Here is a 15,541-nt window from a genome sequence, read left to right as displayed (position 1 = left end):
CCGTTAGTTAAGAGAAAAGCACTAAACCTTTTTGAACTCCTGAGAAATCAGTTTGCTTCTGACTTGTAGTTGTTATGTGTACTTCTGTGCTTGGCTGATTTTGTGAGTCTCTCTTTTTCAAACAGCAATTGAAGATTGAGAGACTCGCACAGAAGCAAGCTGAGCAAGTGCAGCCGCCACCTCCAGGAGGCTCTCTTCATGGACCCCAGCCTTTTCCAGGGCAAGGCCCAATGTCACAGATGCCTCAAGGATTTCAGCAGCCTCTTCCTCAGCAGATGCCAATGAATATGCCTCAGATGGGACCTCCTGGTCCACAAGGACAGTTCAGACCTCCAGGACCCCAAGGGCAAATGGGACCTCAGGGTCCTCCATTACACCAAGGAGCTGCAGGTCCACAAGGGTTCATGGGACCACAAGGACCTCCAGGCCCCCAAGGGCCTCCACAAGGAATGCCACGGCCTCAGGATTTACATGGACATCAAGGAATGCAGAGACATCCAGGCCCTCATGGGCCAATGGGGCCTCCAGGCCCACAGGGTAATGCTGGCCCACAAGGCCACTTAGGACCACAGGGTCTACCTGGATCTCAGACTCATTTAGGACCGCAGGGTCCACCTGGCCCACAAGGTCACTTGGGTCCTCAAGGTCCCCCTGGTGGTCAAGGAATGCAAGGGCCACCTGGTCCCCGTGGAATGCAAGGACCTCTTCCTCACGGCATGCAAGGAGCTCCAGGATCTCAAGGGATGCAAGGCCCTATATCTCAAGGGCCTTTGATGGGACTTAATCCAAGAGGGATGCAGGGTCCACCAGGACCCAGAGATAACCAGGGACCTACTCCACAGGGGATGATGATGGGTCATCCGCAAGAAATGAGAGGTCCTCATATGCAAAGTGGTTTACTAGGACATGGTCCCCAGGAGATGAGAGGTCTCCAGGGACCCCCGCCTCAAGGTACAATGTTAGGACCACCACAAGAACTGCGTGGGCCACAAGGCCAGCAGGGACCTCCACAAGGCTCTTTAGTAGGGCCTCAAGGAAACATGCAAGGACCTCAGGGACAACCGAACCCTTCAAGGGGGCCGCACCCTTCCCAGGGCCCTCTGCCTTTCCAGCAGCAGAAAACACCTCTGTTGGGTGACGGGCCTCGTCCCCCGTTCAATCAGGTATGTATGACATGGTCTGTATCACAAGAGTGTTAAGAATGTAGGAATGATAATGTCACGCAGTAGAAATGCAGAGCAAGAGCTGAGGCTGAAGGTTTGGTATACTTGCAAGATTGAGGCCTCAGAAAAACCTAAATGATATTGGAAACAGTTGTGTAGTTTGGAAACAGCAAAGGTTACGGTAGAAAAGGGATTATAGGAAATACTGGTATCAAAATCAGCCTGCTATGAAAATATGTAACCTTACGAGTAACTCCAGTTGTTTTAGTTTCAAGACACTGAACTGTCTTAAATGGGGAATTTCCTGGGGAGTAGGTAAGCACTCAGAAAAGTTGAATCTAAGCAAACTGAAACTTGTATGTATTAGTCAGAGCAAGTTACTGTCAACTCACAGTTGCCCCAGAGTAGATAATCCAAATCATGGGATGAATTTACCATAGATGCTGACACATCTGGAATCAGCTTAGGTCTGCTTGAATTTACCAGTTCAAACTAAGTGCACAGGAACACAGCTACCCTGCTTCCTACTTTGGTATAGAAATAATTCACCCACCTTTGTACTTTCTGGAGCATGAGTTAAGAGATTGTTGCTGTACACCGTGAACTCCTTTCTGCACCAGTTGCCAAGAAGCATGAGAGGGAGGTATCAGGTATCAGACAGGTTTGTCTGATGTCCCTGTACGGTGCTGCCTTGGCATTCAGCTCCAGGAGGATTCACCAGCTCAGCTAAGCAATATACTTGTGCTTAGCTGACCTGGAATACTGGAGACTGATGCTTACAGACTTGCCAATTAATTCTGCAGGAATCAAGTCAGATTAAGTCTGGTTCAATACCAGGTGAACCTGCTCTGCTGCCTGCAGCATCTTTCATAACAGGCTTTTCCATCTTCTGATCTACCACAGATAATGCAGAGCTTTATGTATTTATTAGCTCTTAAAAGTTCTTATTTGTATGGCACTGATCCTGTACTTAAAATTTCTGTTGTCTTCAGCTTTAAGGTTAATTTTGAAAGGAATGTTTGGGAAAAAAAGTCTACTTACTCAAGTTTTAAAAACATGGAGGTTTTTTTAAACCAAATGAACTCTTTTAGACTTGCAGTCAGTAGTTTGTAGTCAAAGCTTTAGACAGGTATGCAGGTAGTCCTTAGTGTGTACTCTGGTACCAGTCACAGTGAGTGATGACATACTGAAGTGAGTTTTAACTCAGTGATACCATTTCAGATTGAAGTGGACTAGCCTGCCAATTGTGATTTTATTTGACTATTTTTTTCCTTATGAAAATGAGCAGTAATTCCCTACAGAAGTCTGTTAATGTGATGCTGTTGCTGAGATTTCAAAAGCATCAAAGATAAGCAAATGAGAGTTGGTTCCCCAACTGTCTAACTTAAATCAGCATAATGTTATTCATTGCTATCCCAGGGAGACTAACTTTTCTGCACTGAGAATAATTAGCAATCTTGTGTGTATATAAATATTTGGGTATGTTTACATATATATGGGGATGGCCTTATCTGACCCTGCTGTTAACACTCTGGTCAGAATTCAGTAAGTTGCTTCTGACAGGGGGCTGCTTATTTTCAATGCATACTGCTATCTTGAGGTCTTTTACAAATACTAAAAAAAGACAAAGCAAGGTGGGTTTGACCATTTTCCTTCTTTGTGCAGTGTTATTCTGATAATGTCTTTTAAAAAGGAACAGATTTTAAAATTCACAGTGTCAGCTTTTTCTCCAGCTTGCTTCTATGTAATATGAATATAAGAGAAGTTCCTATGTAAAAAGGCCCTATCTGTGATTTTTTAAGTAATAGGCTTCACATTTATCTTCTGTAAACTTGTACAAATCACTTGCCTTCCTTTTCAGGAAGCCTATGAATATATATCTGCTTTTTCAATGGCTTCTACTTTTATATGGATTTGTAAAGGTTAATCTCCATATAAGATACCACATTTGCCTGCATCTGCTGTACTTGGGAAAGCAGAAATTCACTGCGGAGTGTGTGGGCAAGATACACATCTCTTCCTGAACATGAGATCTGCCTTCTGCAAATGTGAAATGGGGTAGAGAACTGTTTATGAGAAGAAAATTGCCTGAGATATGATTGTCAAAGTCTTATTCTGGAGATAGGCATGTTGATACTAAAATGCAGGTAGATAAATAGAATATTCCCGAGTTAGCAGTAGTACTTTGGAGCACTTCTGCTATTGCTAATTTAGATTTCACATTCCTTTTAGACAGATGTGTAGAATTTCTTGTCATTTACTGGTTAAGTGAAGTACAGATACTTCAGGCCAAGTCTCTCATCCACATAGAGACAAACTTCAGAAGCTTGTGCATTATTTCAGAAGGAATGCAATTTTTTCTTAAGGGTGAATACGAAGAGTTCTTTCCTCCTTCAGTGCATAGCTTGAATTAATACAGATGGCTATCATAAACCAGATCTATAGGGCAGATAGGCTGGTAATGTGGAGCAGTTGCATTCTGCAGCAGCTTATCTGACTTGTGCAGAACATGAAAGGCCTGAGGAAGCGTTGTGGTACAGCTCTGTCTGCCCGTCTTGTCAAAGCATGATTTGTTTGGAATAGAGGTTTTTGCCAAACACTGAGGAAACTCATTTAGAGAGTGCCAGAAACTGCTGCTTTGGTTAAACGCTAGTGGCATAAATTTAAGAAGTTCAGTAAAGTTTATTTTAAGTAAGTGTATGCTAAATGTATGAGAAATGGAATTCCAGCAAGGTTTTGGTCAAGAATAGCAGAACCATTGTGATAGCTGGATCTTACCTGGTCAAGGAATTTGTTTGTTCTGGACCCAAGTCAACATTCAGTCATTAGGAAAGTGGTTTTGGTGGTTGTGTTGTTCTGGGTTTTTTTTTTAATAAGCATTGGAACAGGCCTTTTATTTTGATGGGTTTTTTTCCAAAGTCCTTACAAAATTACTCAGTGCAAATATCCTACAAAACTCTCATGTTTGTAGTATATATTTGTGTGCTTTTCTGTGTTTAGCACTTCTATTGCAGTTAGGTTTAATTTAAAACCCATATTTCAAAATATGATCTGAAAAATACATAAATTAACTAATTACTTCTTTGTAACCAGAAAGAAAAAGGTAGTGTTTATCAAAAATACATGTAGAGCATGAAAATGATTTAATTTTGATTCATGGAGAGATTAAACAGTGTAATTACAAACACAGTGACAGTGATGGAGTATAGGGTTTTAAGTATTTACAAACTACTTGAAGTCTGGAGGGTTTTTTACAAGCCAATATGAAGGCCAAGTGTAAATCTTAGGAAAAAAATATTACGTGTTCAGGGTTTTCTGGTATGGGTTTGTGAGGATTTTACTGGTTTTGGTGATGCCAACATAAAAAGGTTTTGTATCGCCATCTTGCAAGTCTCAAGTCTGCCTTGTTCACAGTGATACATTTTTATTGTTGGATCTCATTGCTACAGTGCAAATTACAGAGTTCCAGTCAAGTACAAACCCCAGATGATGACTCTTTGGCCTTTGCTGTTTAAAGGCAGAATCAGACAGTTCAACCACATTATTTCCTGGTCAATGTTATAGTGGGCCCAGTATAAATGTGGTACCTGTAGAAATTTTTCATGGGTTTGTGACAGTGAATTTAAAAATTATAACTTTATCCTTTAAAATTCACAAAATAAGAGAGAAAGTAACAAAATACTTATACATACTTTATTTTTCCTTTGGGATCATGTTACTTGCATAAATCTCTGCTCGCTCCACTCTTTCTGCTTGAGAAAAGCTTCTACACTGTCTGCCTTCAGCCCTGTCACTGCTTACTAACCCATTAACAACGTGTCTCTTGGTGCTTAGCCAAGTATTAGTACTTTCTTTTGATCCTAGAATTAGAATTAAGAAAAAGAAACTTTGCCAGCATGTTAAAAATGAAGCTTATGTATTTCCATGTTAAAAGTTTACAAAGGTTTACAAGAGAGGTGCTGTTAAGCCCTGTTGTTTTCCTCCTTGTCCTCACAATCTTGATTTTTTTTCATTGGCACTGTTTTATTTTCTTCATTTCCAAAGGAAGTCTTTGGTCTGTGCAGCTCTTTAACTGCATATAAGTAAGTACCTGATATTTTTCAAATACATGCAGTTTCCTCATCTGCTCTAACAAGACGGCTAGAATATGAGCTTTATTATCTTTGGTTGTTATGGGTAAAATTTTAGTCCCTGAAAAGCTGAGTTTGCTATAAAATGATGTGTTCCTCAGATAGTGACTGAAAAGCATTACTGATGTGAATGTCTGAAAAATTAGGCTGAAACCCTTGGAAAAGCAGCTGTTTCTCCCGTAAGACCTGTGCAGATGCGGTCTTTATGCAAAGAAAATTTTGCCCCCTTAGAAAATGCTTAAAATCAAAACTACTCACACATGGCAATTCACATGGCTTTTTTATTATATGCTCATAGGATGGACAGAACCCAGGTCCTCCGCCACTGATACCAGGACTGGGGCAGCAGGGAGGACAAGGTCGTCTTGGCCCTCACAACCAAGGACCTGGTCTTAATAAAGGTAATTAATTATGTTGTCTGTTCTTCCGTGAGTAATTCTCCTAAAGAGGCTGTTCCAGTGCAGTGCCTATAGACAGAAAAAGCTACAGCAGAGGACAGGGCCTTGGCTGAGAGGAAAGCTTCTTAGACTTGGTCTGGAATGTAGAGGAAACGTGCCACAAAAAAAATTGATTTAATGTGAAATGTATAACATGTACTTTGTAGAACTGTACGAACTAGAGCATCCTACAGCCTTTTTAGAAAACATTACAGAAATCTGCTATGATTTTTTCCCTCAAGGTGACTCCCGTGGTCCACCAAACCATCACATGGGCCCTCTCTCAGATAGAAGGCACGACCAGAACAGTGGTGGTCCTGATCATGGGCCTGAGAGAGGGTTGTTTCGAGGTGGCCAGGAGTGGGGTGATGGTAGAGACAGCAGGGGCATGCCAGATAGACGAGGACCTCACCCAGATTTCCATGATGACTTTGATCGACCAGATGACTTCCGTGACGACTTCCATCCAGATAAGAGATTTGGCCATCGATTACGGGAATTTGAGGGGAGAGGAGGCCCACCATTGCAAGATGAGAAGTGGAGACGAGGTGGACCTGGGCCTCCCTTTCCTCCTGATCACAGGGAATTTGAAGGAGGGGGTTCAAACCGTGGGCCTCCTGGTGCTTGGGAAGGACGCAGACCTTCAGATGATAGATATCCACGGGATCCTGAGGATGCACGGTTCCGAGGAAGACGAGATGAGAGGTAAGAATTAATCTACTCATTTTGTGGGGGGCAAAAGGGTTAATGGAGGGAACTCTTTCTTCCTGGTTTCCTTTTCATTAAGGAGTCTATCTGTTTCAGATTTATAAACTGGAAACCAATAAGGAAATGAAAACTCTAATATACCAGAGTATAGAGTCCATAAAAATCATTCAGTAATAGAAGAAAACTTGAAAAATGGTCATTGTACACAGCAGCTTCCGTGTCTTTAAACAGTAAGTAAAGAGAAGGGAGGAAATTTTTAGAGAAGATCCAGTGACACAGGATGAAGATTTGAGACCGTTTTGATGAAAATTGAGAGGAAACTTGAAGGTTAAAGTGACAAACTTTTGAACACTAGAAGTGGATTTTGAGACTTTGTCTCCAGTCACAAACTACAGCATGACTGTAGAGACTGTAGAATGAGATGTAAGATACTTGTAAGGAGCAGAACAGTGATCCTACTATCAAATATAAGGGACAGAGCTACAGCATCTGTTGGACTGTTGAGACTATTTTCTCATGGTTTTGCTTGTAGAGATTTTATTTCTCTTTCTGACTTTTATTTCTTAATGCCAAGCGAAGAACTCAAAAATAATCCAACTTATGGCAATGTCCACGTCATTGCTCACAATTTCCAAATAAATTAAAGGGATGAATTTGTGTCTAGTTACAGATGTAAATATGGAGGAATTATGCTAAGTCAGCAAGATTAACTGTCATCAAAATTGCTCCACATTTATGCTACTTTAACTGAGTTAAATTTGGCCTCCAAGGTCTAAGCCTCTCACTGACCACCAACTCTATATGTATAAGAACATGTACTTGTACAAATATATTGTGGTCTCCACATAATGTGAATTTTGTGTGTTTTAGTTGCCTTTTTAATCATTTTCTTACATTCCTTTTACTTTGCATCTATACAGCTCTTCTTTTAGCTATTTTCTACCTAGCTCTGTAAAGATGTACCTTCCTTTTGTGTGAAGAGTATGAAAAGAAATGAACAATAACTAAGAGAAGGTAACAAAGCCATTTTTAAAAAGTATAAATAGAGAGAATCCAAGCTGAATGGTCTGCATTGTAGAATTCTAAAAGATGCAGCAGACACTTTTAGAAGCTCAGTAGAGATTTTCAGATCTTACTTTGGAAATGCTATGGGACTGGAAGATATTTTACGATGATTCCGATTTTTAGAAAGGTTTCAGGAAGAGTCTAAGAACCTTATGACCTGTAAATCTAACTTCTGAACTAAGAAGAGTCTATTTAGAGTACAAGTGTTTGTACAGCTTGGTTTAAAAGGAATCAGCACAGAGCTATAAAAGGCTTTATTGTGCTTTCAAACTTAATGAATTCCTTTGAATGAAGGCGAATTAGGTGCCATTTACTGCAGATGCTGAGGTGAACTCAAGAATCCCAACCACTCATTTAGCTGACTTGGTTTGGAATTTAGACTGTAACTGGTTTGATGAAGCATGAGAGGGAAGTGTGTGTATGTGTGTTTCTCTCTTATTTCCCATCCTTTTCATCCCTGTCCTGTTCTTACTGTACCTATGCATATCAACATGATGCTTCTACTGCAGAGGAGACCTGCCTCTTCCTGCCTGCTAATCTGCACAGTGTGTAGTTCTGTACATTAAGGTCCTAGGCCTCGAGGAAGAAGATCCAAGAGCAGTCAAAACAGAAACTGAGCCCTATGCAAGGCAGGGTTTTACATACGACTGATATGAAATAGAATATACATAACACAATATTAGGAGCTGTGGCTATGTCAGGCATAGGTATGATAGATTTCAGAACTAAACTGTGTCCATAACGTTGCCTGGAAACAAAAGGAAAGGCCCTATTCCTGCTAGCCATAAGACTTTGTGTTGCAAATCTTGGTAATTTACACGCTAAGCAGAATCACACCATGTCAGTATTAAAATGGGAGGCCCTCTAAAGAACATCTAGAGGACTGTGCTGTTTCAAGGCTAAACGATATTGCTATGTGATCATCTGAACCATTTGTACCTGAAACTGTTCAGTTTGTTTTCCCAAATCGTCCAGGTTAATGTAAAATGGTTCACTGTCCATACACAGCACTCCCTCCATCCACTGTTGTACCTATACAGGCACAGCAGCCCCCTCTCTGTATTGTGTTTGTTTTCTGGGAGGTGGAGACAGACCTATTGTTTTTAATGAAAAAGAAAAAAAAAATGTAAAACTTTAAAAATATTGTATTGTGTTATGACTACTGTTAAAATATTTAAATTTGTAATTAAAAGGTTAATGTTGTTAAAATTCTAAATAAAAGTATCTAAAGTTTTGCTTGTAATAGGATGCACTGTGTCGTTAATGAGCTGGGGAGGGGGATGTTGCACAAAGCCAACACCATCCGAGTATTATGGTGGTTGCAATCTGGCCACTGTGGAACTGGGAAGAGAGGGGAGGTGGGGGGAAAACAGTGGGAATGGGCAAAGAATGCCCTGCATTATGTGTGCTGCTGCTGCGGGGTGGGCAGGAGCAGCGTGGGGTCGCACTGACAGTGAGGACTCCTGAACCAGTGTGCCTGCACTGCCTAAAGCTCTCGCCTGTGCTGGCACTGAAACTGGGCTGTAAACTAAAGCAATCCTAACAACTGGTGCTAGTTAGGATGCAGTTCTAGAGTTGCAGTAATACACAGAACACAGATGTGCTTTTACAGGCACGTCAAGTGTTTAAACTGGCAATGTGAAAACAAAAACTACTAGTATTCATGCAGCCACCTACAAGCTTACCTGAAATGGCACTGACAGTTCATTAAGAACCATTCTTCTCTGAACATCTCTGTTAAAACCCCAGTGTGATACTGGAGGGGCTACACTCATTTCAGATGAGCTGCAGAACCCAGTCATAGCAAATTACTGCCATGGGACTTACTGGAAGGAAATTATAAGCTTCAGTGTCAAAACTATGTTTTTCAAAACAAAATCCTTCATTATTGCAATTAAATAAACTGCTCTTCAGGTTGTAGAATGCCACTGTGTGTGCTGTTCAACAATCATCCTCATCCCTATGGAGCCAAGGGCAGTCTAGATTCATCTGCTAAAACTGTAAACTTAGAAGAATGGAACAGAAAAGAGAATGTTCTAGCATAGTAAAAATCAATGGAATGAGATGCTGATACGTTTTGTTATAGCCATAATTCTCATTGCTTGTATTCTTCCAGTTTGTTTTTACCACAATGGAAAGGGAAAAAATGGAAGGGGAAAAAAGACCACCACATTAAGGGAAATTCACTTATCCTTTACCTTCTATTTGTCATCACTCACTGATTTTTCTCCCCCCCCCCCCTTTTCATTAAATGAACACAGTATATTTGAAAGTATTTCTTGCATGAAAAAACAACACAATCAACAGAAGGAATGAGGGGAAACTACAAAAATTAATAAATGAAGTGCTCAAAGGCAGAAAATGAGCGCTTTTCCACCCACAAATCCTATTCTAGTAACTCTATGTGCTCTAGTATTAAGTAAAACAGTTCAGAAATGAGTAGATTATTAAACTGAAGCTGACTAAAGTTTCTCAATCTAAATTCTGCCTAAAAACCACATTTGTACCATGTTCTTTCTTGTAGCTTCAGAAGAGGAGGCCCCTCAAGACATGAGGGCCGGGGACCCAGGGGGAGAGATGGCTTTCCTGGCCCTGAAGATTTTGGGCCAGATGATGCTTTTGACTCTCCAGATGAAAACTCAAGAGGAAGGGACCATGGTGTTCGGGGGCGAGGTCGTGGTGCTTTAAGAGGTGAGGGGAACATTCTTCCACACTGAAATGCACGGTTAAGGAAGCAAAGACACTTCTTGGGCAAATTACAGTACTGTCGTGAATCCAATGTCTCTTCTTACTCCTGTCCCCTGCATCTCTTACTGCGCAGGAGGCCGGAAGGGTTTACTTCCTACTCCAGATGAATTTCCACGCTTTGAAGGAGGGCGGAAACCAGAATCCTGGGATGGAAACAGAGAACCAGGTAAAAACTGGTGAGGTTTGTTATAGATAACTGTAGACTTCTATGATGTAACTCATTACCAAAACATTTATTTTAAAAAATCACCTCTTCTTCCTGTACCTCATATGCTCCTTATCAGTCTTTTACTATAAGAAAACCAAAATGTAGTTCTTTGGACTTCTAAATTTAGGAAAAAATTAACTGTACATGACTTAACTGGCTCCAAATGCAACTGTCTCACCAAACTTATTGTGGCCTCAAAGCCTTGATTTTAAGTTGAATTCCTGTAAGGCCCAGAACTACTTCTTGTTGTCACATGTGGATGACTGAAGCACATATCCTGGGGATTTTTTTGAGGTCTATATTAAAACCAGTAGTAATCTTGGGTGGCATCTTCTCTATTGTTGCAAAAATAATGTTTGCTGCTGCAGTGTCTGACAGCTTATTCATATTTGCATTTGTGTGACCAGTGGCAACCCTACATGGGGGGAAACTGAGTTTTCAAATGCCATGGAAAAAATGAACACAAATGACAAATCCATAATGAAGATATGATCATCTCTAAAATATATGAAAATACACTGAAAAGAACACTTTAGATCTGTCACTTTCCCATCATCTTTGAGAGACCAGTTTTACCTTTAGCTTTCTTAAAACTTACTCATCTAATGTTTGCTTGGTTTCCTATTGGGATGAGGAGGGGGGGGAAGCTTTATGTAATTTTAATTTGTGTGCCAAGTACAATGGAAAGTGTGTAAATTCATGTGACTTCCCCCAAAAGTGAGGAATAACGATCAGATCCACATTACAATTCTGTTTTTCCTCTATATGCTCAGGTCCTCGTCCAGATCACCCTCCTCATGACAGGCATTCTCCAGCTAACAGAGAACGTGCTTCTTCGCTCCAAGGCATGGATATGGCCTCACTGCCACCACGTAAACGTCCCTGGCATGATGGACCAGGGAGCTCTGACCACAGAGAAATGGATGCTCCAGGTGGACCTCCAGAAGAGAGGGGCAAAGGTAAAAAGCCCCTTGTATTGAAAACCTTATCTAACACTGGCTCATTTTTCAACAGTAAACTTGCCCAGAATTCCTTATCTGTTCAGAGGGGATAAAGCTGAACTGGTAAATATCTGATATTACCATCTGTGAAGCTGAACACCAGTCTTACAGGAACATAAGAATGGAGGGATTTTCTGGGACATCAAATCCAAATCTTCTCTCCAGCTTCACGTAATCCTCTTTATTGCCCTGATCAAAACCAGTTAGGTTTTGGCTCCCTGTTATTCCAACTGGAAAACTGTTAACAGCTTTCCCCCCCACCCTCTAATTTTCAGTTTAGTTGTTACTCAAGCTTGTGCTAGTATCCTTTACCTGAAATACCCTTCCTGTCTCAGCCTTCACTCTGTTGGACTTGATGAATCCAAACATTTTAAGTTTTTGCTCATGAGCAACCTGGTCTAGTGGAAGGTCAGGGATGTTGGAACTAGATGATCTTTACGGTCCCTTCCAACCCAAACCAGTCTGTGAGTTGTCTTCTTGTAAGAGTGTAAGCATGGCCATCCATGATCAGACCAGAAGTCCATAAAGCTCAGTAGCTCGTCTTCAGCAATAGCCAGTAGCAGATACTGAGGGAAGCACTACACTGTTCTTAACAGTGTAAGTCTGTAGTGGTATGTCCTGAGATGCTCTCTCAACCTATGAAGATCTGTAGTTCAGTGGCCTGCTACAGTATTTTTATATATAATGGCTTTTGACTTACCTTTTGCGTGCTTCTCTAATTGCTTTAAGAATCATATAAACTTTTGGCATCTGCAACATCTGTGGAGAGCTCTAAAACTTAACTGCAGTAGACTATGCTTAAAAAAAAAGGAAAATGTTTTCCTCTTGTTTTAAGCCTTTTGCTCACTAATTTCATTCGATGATGTCTTGTGTTTTAACTGGAACAGCTGGAAGATGATACCTATTATTTCTGAATGCTATCTCTGATTGCATCAAACTGCCATTTCCAACCTGAACTAGTTCTTCTCCAAGTCGGAGCTCTGATCTGTATCTTTTACTACCCTTATTACTCCGTATATATTATTTTCATTTTTAATTTATCCTTTTGTAAATTAAACAGGGTAACTAGAAGTTGCACACACTATTTAAGATGTGGTTTAACCCTGGATTTCTGTAGTTCACTTGGTTTTGTTCTCATTTGTTTCCTAATAGCTCCTGATGTCCTATTGATTTCCCTTTTTAACGAACTACTGAACAGTCACATGGCACTGTCATGCAACTAGTTACTGTAACCCACAAGATAGATACATTCTTTCAGAGTTAGTTCAGAGCCTAATACTGTATATACCATTTCCACAATCATCCCGTTAGTCTTGTACCAGTTCTTGATCCTTTTTCTTACAAATCTTGGGACTGATGTTTTCTTGTTAATGTTGTCTTTGAGGGGTTTTTTATGCCCTCATATTGACTACCCACTATTAGGTAGTGGTCAATGACAAAGATTCTTCCCAGATGCTTCCAAATGCTGAGCTCAGCCAGCCTATCGTTGAGTTTTCTGTTAGACCTCTACTGCGCAGCTTTGTCTTTTATGCCACCAAATTTCATTCCACTTCTCTTACTGTTGTCCTGAAGCTCATTTAGTTTTAAGCGTAGGCCAGTCCTCCTCTGCATGGATTGTATTTATTTCCAGTGTTGTATTGACAGCAGGTGTTGATATTCATTCACAGAGGTTTTTAATGAAACTTTGCTCGTGAACTCCCTCTGTATCAATATTTTTCCTTTCAACACTGCTGTGTTTCTCATTTAGCCAGCTTCTTACCAAATCTGTAAGGATTCCTTCTCCAGCTTCAGTAGTAATTTGTGATAACTCTATCAGATTCTTTATTGAAATCAAAACAAGTGTTAACTACCACACTTCTGGTGCCTAGATAACAATGCCAGAAAGCCTGATAAACAAAGCATTGACAATACTTTTTCATGAGTGGGCTGTGTCACTTTCAGTTGATTGGTAAAGTCATGTGAAGATTAAAACTTCATGAATTATAAGCTCTGTGGAACAATTTGGTCTCTATTTTACACAGATCCAAGCAGTCAACAAAAAAATCCTTCTTGCTGAAGTGAGGAAAAATGTCCTAATTTAGCTGGAGCACTTTGTTGTGTCCACAAAGCACGGTTACCGTTACTACTTTGTTGGGGTTTTTTTCCCCCAAAATACTGCTTGTTATTTTGAGCTAATGACTTCGGGGTTTTTAATATTAATTTAAGTCTCGGTACTAAGAAGATCTGTGAGAAGTAGAAAATCCCATTTCTGGCAGTAAGAGCTGATGTAGTTTATGTTCTGGTTAGTGATTAAAACAGAGCATTTTTCCATTATTTCTAGGAAAAAATGGAATGAACCAGTAACGTTACTCACTGTCTTCACCACCAACCTCAACCAATCCATCAGTGCAATGTCTTTGTTTAGGGGAAAAAAGTGTTTTGCAATAAAAATATAGAGAGAACCACAGGATGGTGTTAAAGCACAAGAAACACGTACACCTGGGCAGTTCTGAGAACACCATGACTATCACTGTTCTAATTAAGTGATTGCTAACCGTATCATCTATGAACTCCTTTAATTCCAAAGGAATTGTCTGATTGCTGTCCGTCTTCTGGACTGTAATGGAGACAGTAAATCTATGTGGGGAAAATCTTACAGAGGGGGGAGAAGGCATAAAATTACGTCTCAAGTATGTTTGGTCTGCAAATGTGTATCCCGTAGTTCCTTCCACCAAAGAAACTAGCTACATAAATGGTATGTCTGAGAAAGGCATGGCTTAGACTTCAACAGCAGTAACTGACTGTGCTTCATTTTTAGGACGAGGAAATTCACAGAGAGCGTCAAAATCTGGGAGATCCAGTTCTTTAGATGGAGACCATCACGATGGATTCCACAGAGATGAAGCTTTTGGTGGAGGCCCTGCAGGAGGCAATAACCCTTCTCGAGGAGGAAGGAGTGGAAGTAACTGGGGAAGAGGAAATAACATGAACTCTGGTCAATCACGAAGAGGATCATCTAGGGGTGGTGGAAGGGGCCGATAGAAGAGGCTTTGACTGGGTCACACCCAGTCCTTCCTGGACAATATTTAAATGCATTGCTACTCTGGACTCAAAGTAACCTGCAACACCACAAACCTGGATTCTTTAACTGGGATAACTGAATGTGCATTAGTTCCTAACAAGACAAGGGTCTTTTCCTAGATCAGTCAACTTCTGCTAGCTGCAGCGCTGTAGCTAGCTTTCTGTTTTGTCCTCTCCACCCTTGTTTTCCTCACCTTCTTTTACCTGCTTTGTTTTGTGAAGAGCTGGAATTTTTTTTAAGTGATATGAGACATGGAGCACCTCCAGAGATTTCAGTTCACCTCCAGACAGAAACTTGTTTCTATATGTACAGTTTGTCAGAAGAGTTACGTTGTTTTTGTATGAATACAGAATGTAATTTGCGCAAAAATTAACATAAAATCAACACAGTGTGTGATTCTTTACTCACCTATTATTATAAAGAGGGTTGTCTTTAGGCAAACTTGTGTATCAGATGGAGCAACAGAACTACCTCCTGAAATCTCAACTGTTTAAAATACTCATAGCTGGATGATTCCTAGTTTTTTGGTTTATGATGCATAGAGAACTTTCCTTTTCACCTTTAGCCACAGCTGTCTACAGATTACAAGTGGTGCTGACGTTAACATTCCAAAACACGGGAAATCACCGCTGCTTGCTAGTCTACCATCCTGAAAGAGAAAAACGTGGAACACCATTTAGAAAAAGTTGTCATAGGCATAGTGTGTTACAACCTGGACTACTAGCAAGATAGACATCATGACAGGTACTGCCATTCTACGCTTCACCTGCGCGAGTCAAGTATCTTTGTTCAAAACACCACCTGGCTGTAGAAACTGAGGAAGAAAGTTTGGTAGATTGATTAATATGGATGCATATGCTTTACAATGGCTGGAGGATGCACTGCTTAAAGATAGCTGTTTTCAGTAGGGTCTGGTGCATTCAAACCTCAACAGCTGGTCACTTTCTAATCACTTTTTAAGTATAGTTTTCTTTAGGATATAGTTTCTCAGTTTTACTAGGAGAGGGAAATGATAAGGAA

At 40.5% G+C, this 15,541-nt stretch overlaps 1 protein-coding gene across 3 annotated transcripts in view; it reads left to right on the top strand.

Moving 5' to 3' along the window:
- Window positions 1-14,894, top strand: part of WDR33 (WD repeat domain 33) — a 50,291-nt gene extending 35,397 nt beyond the window's left edge. For 2 of the 3 annotated variants that reach the window (XM_010020809.1, XM_010020801.1), the window contains 7 exons: window positions 126-1,163; window positions 5,592-5,694; window positions 5,973-6,435; window positions 10,028-10,194; window positions 10,325-10,417; window positions 11,233-11,418; window positions 14,258-14,894. In XM_010020809.1, coding sequence (XP_010019111.1) covers window positions 126-1,163; window positions 5,592-5,694; window positions 5,973-6,435; window positions 10,028-10,194; window positions 10,325-10,417; window positions 11,233-11,418; window positions 14,258-14,481 — 2,274 coding nt within the window. In that variant the 3' untranslated portion in view covers window positions 14,482-14,894. The remainder of the gene's footprint in view (window positions 1-125; window positions 1,164-5,591; window positions 5,695-5,972; window positions 6,436-10,027; window positions 10,195-10,324; window positions 10,418-11,232; window positions 11,419-14,257) is intronic. The other variant, XM_010020817.1, reaches the window with a different exon arrangement.
- Window positions 14,895-15,541: the final 647 nt, after the last annotated feature.

This window comes from Nestor notabilis, unplaced genomic scaffold (genome assembly GCF_000696875.1).
Source record: "Nestor notabilis isolate BGI_N333 unplaced genomic scaffold, ASM69687v1 scaffold20310, whole genome shotgun sequence".
NCBI classification, from domain to species: Eukaryota; Metazoa; Chordata; class Aves; order Psittaciformes; family Psittacidae; genus Nestor; species Nestor notabilis.
The sequence above is the reverse complement of the archived record's forward strand: the minus strand, read 5'-3'. Positions and strand labels throughout refer to the sequence as shown.